Raw genomic sequence first — 14405 nt, 5'->3', positions numbered from 1 at the left:
CCCTCAAGCAGCCATCAATTCTTTTTGAAATGCACAGCTTTTGACTAGTGCATGTGCCTCTATCTGTATATGTAACTAAAATCTGTGAGAAGCAGCATCCTTCTCTGAGGAGATCTCAGACTAGAAAGTAACCAGTGTTTAATCACATGTTGGCTGCAATTTTTCCTCCACAGATATTAAAACGTAGAATGGCCCCTTTTTTCACTGTATAATGACTTCTTTGTCTTTCTGTTGTATATTTGGCTTGAATAGGTTCCTTTTTGAACATTTTTATTCAGAATGTGAATCGTGAATCTTATGGTACCTGCATTTCTTATTGTTAAAACAAATAGATGGGGGGAGGAGGGGAGGAAAAAAAGGTTCTCTTTGAGCTTGTGCCATACTGAAATAAACATGGAGAGAAGAGAATGAAAGTAATACTTACCGATCTGTATGCTTGGTATTGTATCCTTCTGCTGATTACAAAGAGGGCTTATTTCCAGTTCAAACTTTTGCTCCAGGTCACCTGCAAAAAAAAAAAAAAAGCAGAAGAGAAAATAATTTTCTGCCACTTTTATGTCTTTTCCATACCTATGCCAGACTCTTACCGTGACTGCAGTTGTGTGGACTTGAGTAGTTGGAATTATTCCACCAATTATGACCATGTTAAATGCCTAAATACCTTTTTTGGACTTCTTTTTAAGTATCAGATAAATTGAGTATCCATACAAAGAAAAAAATCTCTCCAAGGAAACATGACTACTGAATGAACATTAAATCTGAGCATTACAGTGTTCCAAGGACCCTGATTCTCTCACATGAAAGATTTTTAAGACATTCTAGATCATTTACTCACTGCTAAATTTCTTCCTACTAGAAAACTGCAGAACAGAAATTTTAGAAGAAACGTGTCTCCATCAGTACTGTAGTGTGAAGTTGCTACTGTGTGCTTGCAGAAATCACCATTAAAGGGCAGTGTGATGGAGCCTGGCAGTCGGCAGCTGTGTTTGCACAAACAAACTAGTAAGGGCCAGAGCACAGGCTCAGGCAACATGTGTTAATGTGTCAAGAGTTATGGAGTTCAAGCCATAAATGTGGAAAAAGAATGAAATTAAAAGTTTGTCTTATTAGTGTGGTGTACCTGGGTATCAGGGTATCAGCCTGTGCTGCTGCACTGTACTTACATCACTAATTCCCTGGATGGTGCAGGAAGTCCCCAGAGAGTCATCTGCACAAGACTGATTCCGGACAGCAGACAGACTTAAAACAAAGTGGTTGACTGAACTCCTAGCCACCTTCATAGCAGAATATTTGACCAACTGGAGCAGGAGATGTCTAGGTGCATATCTGGAACCACCCTGAAGATTCCTGCAGGTGGCTCCTGCTGTGACAGGCCCTGGGATCTGTTTCAAATTGTTGAAGAACAGCCTGGCTGGGGGATCTGCTCACCCCAGATGCCACCTCGGACTACTGCTGCTGCAGAACTGGCCAAATTTGGCACCGAGAAGATGCTTACAGTCTGTGGAAACTATTCCTGCAGATGCAGCAATGGTCATGGCAAGACAGTCTTCTGTATATAGCTAAGGCAGGAGATGTTTTTTGTGTAGTTGAAGGTAATCAATAGCAATGATCGTGCATATGCTAGAGTGGTTACAGAGGACCATGAGCCAGCTGGATTTAAGAATTCAGTAGAAAAGCAGCTCAGGGAGTCTCATTTGTCTTCTGCCATCCAGACAACAAACACTTGTCCTGCTGGAGAGCTTCTATTTACCCATGCAAGCAATTAAAGACTGCTGTAAACGAGGTAGGTTTTGGGTGTGATGGTTTTGGGTTTTTTTTTCCAAATAAACACTCTGAGAGTCCAATACATTTATCTTTTGTGATGTGAGTCTTCTCTAAGATACTGCCAGGGTGCAGTCTTGGTTACTGTACGAGGTACAGGACCTCTTCTGTCTACGTATGGGAGGGAAGGACGACTAACTGTGTAGAAACTAAGATGTGCCACTTGCCTTCAGACAGTAGTATTTCATCCATTTGATGTACTAATAAGGATGTAGTGAGGGCTGGTTTTGCAAAACTTTCCCTTAAGACAGATCTGACAAAACACTGAATTCAACCCATAAAGTAACACTTTGCTTTAAATCCACTGTTTTTGTTTAAAAGCTCTTTCCTCCCCACTAGCAGAAAGTTTTGAATTAAATGCTATTGTGCTACTCAGGTTCTATAGCCCCATATAAAATACCACGTGCATTTTAAAGCCTTGCCTTTCTTTTCTCTGCAGCATACAATTTCTTCTTAAATGTGAGGGCAATATTTTCAGTTTTAATTAGATACTTAGAAAATATCAAGGAAACATTTTTAGCTTCACAAACAATCAAAAGGAACAATTCAGCAAAACCAAGACAAAATAACAGTTTGTCATGTTTCTAAATGTGCTGTTTGACTGTCTTCTCTTCTACCTCTTCCAAAAATTTTTGACGGAGAAAAAGAGTGTCTAACTCCAGTGCCTTCCCCTCTATAGGTTCCCCTCTGGGTTCAAAATGGTTGGCTTGTCTAGCTCGAAGTGTACCAACATCTTCTTGTCTTTGACAAGTCATTTAGTTGACAAAAATAAGATTTTCCTTTGCAGGGTAAGAACATAAATGATGGTCAATTTTCTTATGTTTCAAGTTGCTATAAAAGTAACTGCAAGAATTAGTTGTTGAGAACTTTCACGCTGGAGAAAACCTTCCCAGCAATTTTAAAACCTCACTAGAGAAACTGATCATTAATGTTGCTTAAATATTAGCCATTTTCTTGAAACTTGTTTCTTGCCAGTTCCAGTTTCATATGAACAAATAAGTTGCATTACTGACCCTCTGTCCTCATTGACTTTCAAAACATCAGAGAACAAGTTGAAGTATTTTTGCAGGAAAGGTTTGTGTTAGGGGCTGCTGTAGACATCAGGTGCTCCCTGAAATGTACTTGAGTTGTATATTTTATTTGCTAATATATGTAGTGTAGTGCACTAGACGACTGGAAGACCAGGATCTGAGTTTCTATTAAAATGACATTAGAAATGTCTGATATAAAAAATTTTGAAACTTTATATGCATTGCAGAAGAAAGATTAAACAAGGCACTAATTGTGGTATTATCTGCCTCACCTACAGTTAAAAATAAAACCATGAGGTCTGTGGTTTTCAAGTGTTAAACTTAGTGACAAGAAAAACTTTCAGGCCCCAGCATTGTGTGTAAGGGGGCAGAGAGGTCTACAATAATATTTTAAAGTGATAACGGTACCTAAATATATGCTATTTTGTGTCACTTAGCAGGATTATACAACCACCAGTGACAGTCAGACCACGGTTTCTGCATATTCTCCCACATGAAATGCTTTTTCTCCCTGTTACACCTCTAACTGGTCTCATATGCTCCACTATCCCCTTTCACAGGTATATTTTAGATGTTACACTAGTAGATCTTGAGTCTTGGGGAAAAAGCTTACATTTATAAGAGTTGAGAGTGCTGTCTCTTTCTCAGCATGGTTCCTCAATACACTCAAGGTGTGGTAATGAACAAATGGGTCTCTGTCCGCATGAGCTGGATATTGATTGTGTGTTGACACATCTGACTAATAAATCTGTACCTGGCAAGTTTCTTATGTGCTTCAGAAGCATCAAAGTTAAGAGACATTTCAGCAGTTCAAACTGATGTTGGCTGAAAATTAACTTTATGGCCTATTTGTCCTTGTTATGGACTAACTGTACCAGGTGCCAGCTCAGATGTGGCTTAATTTTGTAGTGCAGAATTTTAAGTGAATTGGGAACTTTATTGTGTGCTCTTCTAGTGTTTGTACCACTTGCCTTCAGCGCTCAGGATGTTCCAAACAAAGAATTTAGCAGTGATTAAACTCTGCGGCACCCTGTGTTGTAGCACAGCATGACCTTGCCCATGCAGATAGAGCCAAATGGTATAATTACTGTGTTTCAAAAAAACCCCTGCCTGCCTGCGCTCTCTGCAGGGGTTTGAAAACATCTGCAGTATGTCCTAGCTGAGCTTTGGCTTGCCTGCTTTGGCCCTTTCAACAGCATGCTGGGAAGTGCATTTCAACCCTTTTCTCTGCATTTGTAGGCAGAAGAATGTGCCATATTTGGGAAACAGCGAGAGTAAGGCTCCCATTGGAGTTGTAGTGGGAGCATGAAAAGCAAGATAAAACAGAGTGGACAGTGTAGTGACTTTGGTGCAGTGTAGCCCTGGCACCGTTACAGCTCAGAAATGCTAACGGGGACTGGGGAGTTCTCAGAGAAGAATCCAGCCACCGGCTCTCCAGCTGGGCTCAAGTGCTGAGGCACAGTAGAACCCTCCCTCCTGCCTGATGCTGCCACAGGAGCAGTGAGGGCAAAGAAATAGCTGCTGGTCTTGTACCCCTTCCCACTTTTGAAATGAAGCAAAGTGTCTCTTCAACAGCTTGTTCTTGAGGGACATTTCAAAGCAAACTGAGTAGGCTGAATGCTACTTCTCGCCACACAAAAAGCCTGAAAAGAGGACTGCTGACCTTGCCGGTAAAACTCTTCACAGACACGTTCACTCCACTGTTTGCTCAGATCCCAGAGTCGGCAAGGGTTGCAAATGTCAGCGCACTTGAGTGCAATCTGAAAGCAAAGAAGAAAAGGAGCAGTGAGAAAGGAAGTTACTGTATAGCGGTGCTTCAGCAGTAAATCTGCAGTCACGAAACTCCCACACCTTACCAGCGGTGCTGGGAACGGTTAATATCACCTTTTAGAGACTCAGCTTCACCTAAATAGGCCTTTTGAGGAAAAAACATTTATTTAAGCTGCAAACAAAACTTTCATTCAGCCCCCTGCTTTACCGTAGTAAGAACAAGAGGAGGGCCAAATTCCAAGGCTGCAAAGTGTTTTGGATATTCCTTGCATGGAATAAGCCAACAAAAGCCTCAGGCTGGCTCCTGCTGACTGCCTGGCTCAGCACCCATGGCTGATGACAAGGAAGGGAAGAGCCAAGCTGGTGTATTTGGGCATCGTTTCCCTGTGGTCTCAGTGAGTGACCTTGCATCTCACTTCAATTACACTTAATCTTAATGTCGGCATATTTTTGTTTACAAAGGTAAGCACAGGGTGCTCTGCACTGCCCCTGGCTTGGTTTCACTTAGTTAACTAGTACTTTTAAGTGCTATACAGGGGAATGAGTACAGCAAGCCAAGAGGTTTTTAAAATCAAGTAACTGCTTCAGAAAAGTAAAACATATAATTGTCTGTCTTACTGCCCTGGAACAAGATGTCATGTGCCTCATTTCTTCACAGACTGAACATAGCCTGACAGAGGTCAGAAATCATTCTGGCACCCAGGAGGAAAACATAAGAAGTATTTCCTGTGTAAATTCAGACCTGTGAACTGGAAGAGGGAAGTCTCCCAGTCACTTTTCTCTGTGGATTAAACTGATTAGCCTTTAATGTTACTGTCCATTACAAGGACCTTTCAAACATTCTTTAACTTACCCTGATTAATCAACATTTCTTAATTATTTCTTTTTTCTTTTCCTCTTCCACAACTAATCCACCAGGTAAGTAAATCTCAACATGTCTGTGCCCTAGTCCCTATCTTCAAGAAAGTGCATAAGAAACTATTTGCAGTAGTTGAGATCTGTAATCCCTCTGCCTTTGCACAGTTTTCTTGCCTAATCTGTCCAGAAATATGATAAGCCCACCATCCTGCCCTACATGGTCCACGCAGGAATCTGACAGAAGGCTGTTTGATGGAGGACAGGTGAGCAGCTTACTGTATTTCCCACGCTGCTGGAGGGGGAAGAATTAACAGATCAGCACTTCTTTCCTTGCAGCCGTCACCTTTCCTGCAACCTCCACAAAGTGGTAACGTGTAGATGTTAGTTTTATAAATTATAATGAATACTTAAACTCCTTTATGTATTTAAGAGTGAAATTAATGTCATTTCTCCAGAAAAGCATGTACATGCAGCTACTTTAATCACAATAATGCTTTAACAGGTAGAGGTTTATTCTGAAAAAGCTTGTTAATGACTGCAGCTTAGCTGGAGGAACTAGTCTCAATCTATTTGATTTTTGAATAAAGCATGGTTTCTTCATTAGCTGGGCAGATCTACCAGAGAGGCACCTGTTGCCATGGCAACAGCTGTCTCTGCAGAGGCAGCTTCTGAACATCCATCACAGGACCAGGACTTGGGCACCTGATGTCAGGCTGTCTTGGAAAGAACACCGACCGGGGGGGGCTCCTGCATGATGCCAGAAAATAACACCAGTGAAGTGACATTTGCCCGAAGAGAGACTATAAACTAGCAAGAGAAGCAGTGGTCTGGAAATAAAATAATTAACAGCTTATCTTCATTTCTCAGCATTTGACACTCTCCTGTTATCTGCTGCATTCACAGCTTTTTGACTCGAGGACGTTACACAAGCAAATACTAGAGGCATCTCATGCTCGCTTGACGTGCCAGGTAGCAGAAGGCAAGTGTTTATGGTGATAGGTAAGGAGATGCTGATGTCTGGACATGCTATTGTATGCTACTCTGACATACACTAGGAAATATTGTGACTTGCAAAATCAATAAAAAAAATAGTGGAAAAATATTTTTTCAAGTTACCTGAAGCATAAAATGTCTGTCTTGTGCATCCTCCAGCCTCAAATCCTGATTGTCAAGGTGAGATTTCAGACGGACCAGAAACTCATTCTGCCTGTTGATGTCTGTTGCCAAGATCAGGGAGCCCAACTGCTGCTCGATGTCCTGTCTGGAGTTAAGACAAAAATAAGCCACTTCAGTCATGGAATTGTTGAACATTAATAGCTCAGAACAACCTGCTATGGATCATAGCTAGCATAAAGCTTCCTCTTTCTTTATGGATCCAGTCTAGTCTGTTTGGTCAGTCTCTGCTGGGGTTTTCAGGGTGCAGCTGTTCTGACTACCTAAATGGGTTTAGGAGGAATAGATAATGTAGAAGAAAAATGCTTGTTGGCATAGGTGGTTCTGAAAGCTTCTGGAAAGAGCTAGCAAAGTAAAAAAATCCCAAAACAACAGCATGATGCACCTAGAAAAATGCTCACATCTTACTTCAGCTGCTCAGAGCTGGGTGGTGAATACTGCAACTTTGAAGTTGCAGTTGAAAGTTGTGAAGGACTGAAGTCTTTATACAGTACAACTGAAGTTGTTGGTCTGATGCAAAGGTTTCAGGAGGGATATGGAGCTTACTGCCTCCAGGTAACTCGTTTATATTCTTGGTAAGGTCACCTGTGATTACAATTTAGTATTGCAGGCTGTTCATTGGCTCCATCTCTATTGAGGGGAGTAACACTGCACAAAACCAGCAGGTAAAAAGTCAGCATCCTTGGCCAAGCTGCTGATGTTGTGCTTTTCTTTATTACTTCACCCCAAAAGACGGTGAAGACTGAACCACACCTCCTCAGTCAGGTGTGGAAGTCCTGAGCAGTCTCAATGCTACTCAACCAACTCCTTCATTTTTCTCTCTATTTCATGCTTTTTAATCACTAAACCTTTCCATATTCAATTGGTGCTATGTAAAACGAAAAATGCTAACAATGCATCTGGAAAGGTCCATTCCTGCTGGGACCCTCAGTGTTCCTGGCACTGACAGTGGCCGTTCCTGTGCTGCAGGAGTGGCAAGGTCTTAGTACTTCTGCTGTGTAACTTTGTCTCATGATTTCATACTGGCACCCAGAGAGGGCAGGAATTCAGCCTGCCCTGAATCCTGGGCCTCTTTGCCAGTGTCCTTTTAAGAAGAGTGAAGAAAGCCATGGGCTGGTTTCAGTGATGCATTTCCTGCAGCGGACACTTACGTCACCTCCTTGGGCAGATGGGCGAGGAGCCGCGACTCTCGAAGCATGCCTATCGTAGATCTCCAGTGATGATTTTCTAGCACTGAAACATTCTGAGGATGAATAAAAGGAATAAATTAAAGGATTAGGCAGTTATCCATGGTACAGATACAGATCCATATCACATGATACCTGGAGCTGGTTGGAAGTGCTGTAACATCAGGCTAGAATGTGTGCTTTTTAGCCAGCTTTTGGATTTGAGGAATTGGTCTGGATTTCTATAGGTAAGGAAATTCTAGGTTTCCTAGCTAAGATCAGCCCTAGAGTCCTGTCCTACAGTTTGAGTCCTGCTGTGAACAGAGGAGCTAATCTCAGATGAGTGGGAGGTAGCTTGCGTTCTAATAGATTCATTAACGAATTAATTAAAGCATAAGTGCATAATCATATTTTCATCTCCTACTGATCTCAGGTTGACTTCTCAGCTTCTACAGTTTGAATGCAGAGTGGATAAGAAAAAGCAAATTAAACCGCCAAATTCCCCTTGGAGTCGGGGAACTGGAAGCTGCCTGCAGCTGGTCCATGGAAGCAAGAGGAGTATCGGTATCACTGAGCATCTGCAGACTTCAGTAACTTAATTAGTCTGCAACAGATTTTGAGTCCTTTTTGTTTCTTTGCTTCCAATTAAGTGGAACCAAAGTTACATTGGAAATATTGCTAGGGAACAGAAACCCAGCTTTCTAGGTTGTCTGTAAATGACAACAAATTGGGTATCTTGTGCCTGATAACTTTGTATTACTATCCTAACGCACAATGCATTTGCCAATCATCACTTGTTTAGTTCACAGAGTACTTTCCATCACTGAACGCCTCACTTGTTCAGAAACCTCTAGCACAATTCTTATGCACAAAAGCATCTGCTAGCTGCAGAGAAGCTGCCCAGCGGAGCACCCCCTCCAGTGAACGGCACAGTCCTCAGTCACCCACAACGAGCACAGTGTGAACGAGATGACTTGTCACCTAGCAATAGGCACCCTCTCAGGGGAGTTATGGCATCTGATCCCTGTTTTGGGCAGTTTACGTTTTTTGCAGCAGATGAGCGCTGGATCAAAAAAACCCAAACACAGCCAAACCTTTTGGGCAGGCAGCAGAGCGAGGACTCGACCCCATCACTGCCAGCCAGGAAACTAGACTCGGAAACCCTCTCTCTGGCCGCTGTCAGTCTCTGGCTCCCTTCTGCACAGTCCCACAGCTCTGAGGTGTAGCTGCGGTAAGTGCTGTCTTTCCTGCTGGATGTGTTGCACAGCTTCCACTTCTCCAAGAGGGACTGAACAGTATTTTCTCCTTAAGGCTTCCCCATCCTTTCTTATCTAATAACTGCTGAAACATTAAACGTTGCCGGTAACCAAGATCCAATTTGCATTTTGGTCATCTTGTCAGAATTGTCTTGAAATTTTGTGCTCAATATTAGTGCAAAGGTGAGAGTGCAAATTGCATTGTTCGCCTATTACAGTATTTTCTGCAGTACATTCTGTTGCTTTTGAATTCACACAATCACTGACATGTTGCTTTGGTATTTCTTTGGTTTTTTTCAGGGTTTTTTTAGTTTATTTCCCTAATAGGAATCACTGGTACTTGGGGGGGGGGGGGGGGGGGGGGCGGGGAGGAGGGGAATAAAACCAACTCCAAAACTTTCCAACCATGCAAAGACTAAATACTCCTCCTTGGAAGAGCTGACAGACTCAGAACTCAGGATCAGCTATGCAACGTCTAAATGACTTTTGACAGCAATTCTGTTCATTAGCCAACTTAAATATCACTCTTCTCCTTTTGCCTAAATACATCAGGGTGGACTTTTGCAACCCTACAGTCTGACCAAGGAAAACAAGGGAATGTAATAGGACATAACAACCAATTTTTTTGCTTCTTTCACCTCCCCAGTCCTGCAGCTGAATCATTATCACAACAGTCACCCCAGGTCCACAGGCCACCATTTTCCTACCCTAAGGTAAATTAAACAAACTCTGCCTGACCATCACCTTTGGGTTTTGGGAAGACTTCCAGTTGTTGAAGACAGCGCCTGTGTGCACAGCTCCTGCAGCCCCAGTCTGACTGCTCTTAAAAGATCCCAGCTGGGGAGGTCCGCCTTGAGGCACCCTGTGCCCCCACATCCTTTCCAGCATGGCAGCGTTACTTGCTGGGAGGAGCTGCTTTGGTGGCACCTACCTCTACCAGGGAATTACAATCCATGGAGGCAGTTGCTTTCACAGCCGGAACAGGACTGAGCGTGTAGGGACCCAAGAACCTTCTTGAACCCAACTAGTAGTTACTCAAAGGAAAAAGCAAACTCAGGTACCTATTCCAGACTATTTCCACTTCTGTAAGTTTCTGCTCTTTGCCTGCTGCTATAGGGAGAACTTCAACTGAGGCTGCTGCACTGTCTAGTTTCCCACACTTAGTGTACACGGTGGAGGGAAAAGTCAAGCTAACAAGCAACAACTGAGCATGAAGTCATATGACTCCCCTCTTAAATGCAAGCAGCCAGATTCCCTGAAGCTGCTGCCAACAATTAGAAGAGTCGGTTATTCCATCTAGGAACACTCTACTGCCTTATTAAGACTAATTGCCATGAGCTATCTGATTGCCAAGGCTGGTGGGGAGATAGCCCACACAGGGAAGTCTATGTGCTGGCTTACAGACTGGGCTTCTCAGCTCTGCTTTGCCTAATGTTTAATTTCTTTAAAAACTGAGTAGAACAGGTTTGTTTTAAAGCCTGCATGATAGGAAGTCTCTGTCACATCTACTGCCTAAAACTAGTGGATTGCTATAACACAGACTTCAGGACTGTGAGGAAAAAAATTGACTTTTTACTTAGACTATCACCAAATCTCCAATCTGTGACATTCCCTGAGCCATTCAAACCACTGCACTTGACATATGCATTTGGAAAGGGATAATAACTGGAAGACAGAAAGACTCACTATTAACTAGGTGCAGAGAAAACATCAGTTTTAATTCGGAGTGGAAGAGGATCTAACTTTCTTTCAATCTGGTAATCTATTCTTAGCCACTGAGCAGCTGGTTTAACTACACAATGTTAAAAACCTGAAAATGATACTTTAATTAGAAATGGTGCTTTTAAAGAAGACTGCAATGTAGAACTGTCATAACTGATGCCAAAATGTATTTTCCTAATTCTAGTTTATATACATCTATATTAGTTGTAAAGCAGTCTTTCATAGATTTCTGAAACCTGTTTTGTAATACAGGTGTTGTATGGGATCATTCCAGACTTTTATGCTACTACCCGAACAAAGATAGATCTCAAGTCTCTTATTACTGAAGTTAAACCACAACATTTATATCAATATCAATGCCATTTGTTTTCTTAGGAAATTCATACATATTTTTCAGTAAAATAGAGTTTGTTTGTTTTAAAAAGCAGTATGACTTTTTCTGGTGCTAGGTCTGATGTGGAGCTTTGGATGACTACACCGCAGGATTGCTTCTAGCAGAGCAGTCTTGAATTGTATGCTGCTTTCAGTCAAAAGCAGCAGAAATAATGTTGGATAAGCCAAATGTATCAACCAGAATTTCAATTGTGACTTTTAAGTCTACAGAGACCTAAGACAGTGATTATCAAGCACGAATAAAACTTTTTTTTTTTCATTTTAATGGCAAATGGAAGTTAGAAGCAAAGTCTGCATCACGTAACAAGGAATGGTGGTGTGCTCCTCAAAGGAGAAATAAATGACCTCCAGATCCCTACTGTCACATTCTATACTCTCAACTGTCTTTGTAAGACTGGAGACTTGAATGAGGCACTTCTGTTTTTGTGGAAAATAACAGTGCCTCACATGCAATACACTCTTGTGGAAATTACCCTATTGTTTACAAAAAAAAAGCCTTGGATCATAAAATATGGATTTAGTTTGAAAATAAATATTGAAAGCTCTGAACTAATTGGTGATGACACCTATCTTCCTGAAACATGATTCTCCTCCTCACAGATGCACTTCAGAAGCTGTCAAATGCTTTGTATCTTTGTCAAATACTGACTAACCTCATTCTAATTTAAATGTACAATCAAGAGCAAAGAGATGCCATAAACAGATAACTCAGTCTCGGTTACAGATGACTGCCAGCTATGTTAAAATTACTTACTTTTGTTTGATCATTTTTCAGTCCCAGCAGTTCTGTGGCTCTGCTACGTAAAAACCAAAAACTCTACAACTTTTTTGTTTCGGTTTCAAGCACATGTTAAAGTACTGATTTTGAGAAAAATATAATTTGTTGTTTTAAAGCCTATTCACTGAATTTAAATTTTTGACTAAAAATGTTTTCGGCAATACTTTTTTCCAGCATTGTTATTTTTATTGGCATCCATGCACTGTGTACTACTTTGGAAACAATCTGGGATCAATTTCAGATAAAATAACGTAAGACAAACTTGCCAGTGAATGTCCCTAAATAGGATATTAAAAATCAAATTTGCTGTTGAAAGATTGCATTTTCTGTATTGTTACTGCCTTTTCTAACCAACATTTGAAAGTATTTCAAGCTCAGTTAGCTGAGCAGAAACCACCTCTCCAAAATACTAATATTTTATTTTAGCTACATTTCTTACAGATTAGCCTGAATTTTCAACCTAATTATATATTACTGCTTCCCACTATTAATTTGAGAAGAAGTTGTTTATAACTTTTAATAGGACCAGGGTTTTTGTGGAATGGCTCTACCCACTCCTCTTCAAAGGCTCCTTAACATAACCTTCTCAAAGTCTCCTGGCTTAGTGCCCTGGCTTTTTTCCCTCCCCACCCTGCTGGCCTGACATTTAGGAAAGACTGGAGCAAAATACACCAGACACATATGGGTATGACTTAACAACCTGCATCAGCTTGTGACAAGGCCAGTCACAAAGTTTTAAGTGTCTGAGCATCACCATGCCCTGGCTGAGACTCCCATGGTCCAAGCCCGTTCCCATACCTCAGGGCTGGACAGCTGCACAGTTACAGGATCCACTTGTGGGAAAACCCAAACGTTGCTTGAGTAGGGGAAAACAAGAGAATCTCTTTTCAAGTAGTAAGCACAGTGAACCCTTGATTTGCTAAGTATGTATAGAAAGGTGCATAGCTAATAGGGAGTCTTCTTCAGTTAGCTTAATTTTTATCTTGGGCTGTTCTATTTCTGACACCTTATTACAAAGGCTGAAGTTGACTCTTCCAAAAGCTAGAAATCGATGGTAGCTATGAATAACAGTTAGTGCAACCAAAATGATTTATGGCATTGTTTCAGCATGTATATGTAAGTATAAGGTAAAGAATACAGGTGAGCATATACAATAACGTGTACGTGCACACAAAGATTATAAACATAGGACAGCTGTAGGTAAAATCCAGAGCTACAGTGATTGCCATATATATTCAAAAAGGACCACAAAAATCGGGGCAGGATGGGTTCACTGGTAGTTACTGAACAAGAGTGTCTGTGGTGGTGTTTCAGGAAGTCTACTACTGCTTGCCGGAGCTTGGAGGATGTATACCAGGTGGAACAACTCTGTACTTATCCCAGGCTTAAGTTTCTCTGTGAGAACTTTTACTGGCTGTTCTTAGAAACAGGATACTGGGGTAGACAGCCTGTGGTGTGACCTAGTGGCTGTTTTAAAAGTACTTTATATCTCTAGGCACATTAGTGTAAATATCTACAACTTTTCCTTTGGTTTCCTCTATCTTCTATTTTTTTTTTAATGGCAGGATTTAATTTTGATTTTTTTAATGTGTTTAATTTTACTAGAGCCCCATGAAGCAAAAGGGTTTTTTAATACAATGCCAATTTAGAACATGCCTGCTACTTACTTGCTCATTGAAGGAAGATGAAGTACAAATTGTCTCCTACCCACCGCTCCTTACCCCAGATGATCTACAGCAGAAATAACCCAGGCAACTGATTTGGCTTAAATGTCCTCAACAAAATCTGACATTTCCACCTTCTTTCTCATATGTATCAGCTTTGCTGTAAGACGACACCCAGTGAGAAGCTTAACTGAAATTGTCCAGACTCTAAAGTGCAGGCTGATTTGATCAACATCCCCCCGCCACCAGATTTTGGCATTAAAGTTCACTGCAAATTGCTTAGACACTCCTTGACACCATTTTACATATTATAAACTTGATGAGCAGTTTTACCTGGTACAGGCTGGCAAGGTGGTGTTTAGTTTTAATCAGAAAGGGTTGGTTGACCCCTGGATGATCAACATCATGAGCTGCAGCAGCTAGTAGTCCGAGCATGATGTCCGACGGGGTGAGGAAGTTGGCAAGCTGAATTATACATGTTAATTACAACAAGAACATGAACAGTAAACTTTTTTTTTTTTTCTTTTGGCAAATAAAGAAACAAGCTGACATAATGGCATTTTGCAGTTTTGTAGCCATTTTTACACAAATGCCAAATATAAAATAAATTTTTAAGATGACTGTTGAACAAACATCTATAAAGATACCAGACTATATATACTCGCATTTTATTACAGTTTGTATTTCTTATCTCTTTATCATTCAAGGCAATATAAGGATTGTTGTTATAGAAGTGCTTGAGCATAGTCTAAGAGATTCAGCTTTAAAAAGTA

The 14405-nt window shown here is 41.1% G+C and overlaps 1 protein-coding gene across 3 annotated transcripts in view; it reads right to left on the bottom strand.

The window, feature by feature from the left end:
• The window catches only part of PDE7B (phosphodiesterase 7B), a 182050-nt gene that overhangs the window by 6206 nt on the left and 161439 nt on the right, over nucleotides 1-14405 (bottom strand). For all 3 annotated transcript variants that reach the window (XM_037391541.1, XM_037391542.1, XM_037391540.1), the window contains 5 exons: nucleotides 13966-14097; nucleotides 7805-7896; nucleotides 6597-6741; nucleotides 4516-4612; nucleotides 425-505 (listed from right to left, as the gene is read on the bottom strand). In XM_037391541.1, the coding sequence (XP_037247438.1) occupies nucleotides 425-505; nucleotides 4516-4612; nucleotides 6597-6741; nucleotides 7805-7896; nucleotides 13966-14097 (547 nt within the window). The remainder of the gene's footprint in view (nucleotides 1-424; nucleotides 506-4515; nucleotides 4613-6596; nucleotides 6742-7804; nucleotides 7897-13965; nucleotides 14098-14405) is intronic.

The sequence above is a fragment of the Falco rusticolus genome, chromosome 6, assembly GCF_015220075.1.
Source record: "Falco rusticolus isolate bFalRus1 chromosome 6, bFalRus1.pri, whole genome shotgun sequence".
In the NCBI taxonomy this organism is placed as follows: Eukaryota; Metazoa; Chordata; class Aves; order Falconiformes; family Falconidae; genus Falco; species Falco rusticolus.
The sequence above is the reverse complement of the archived record's forward strand: the minus strand, read 5'-3'. Positions and strand labels throughout refer to the sequence as shown.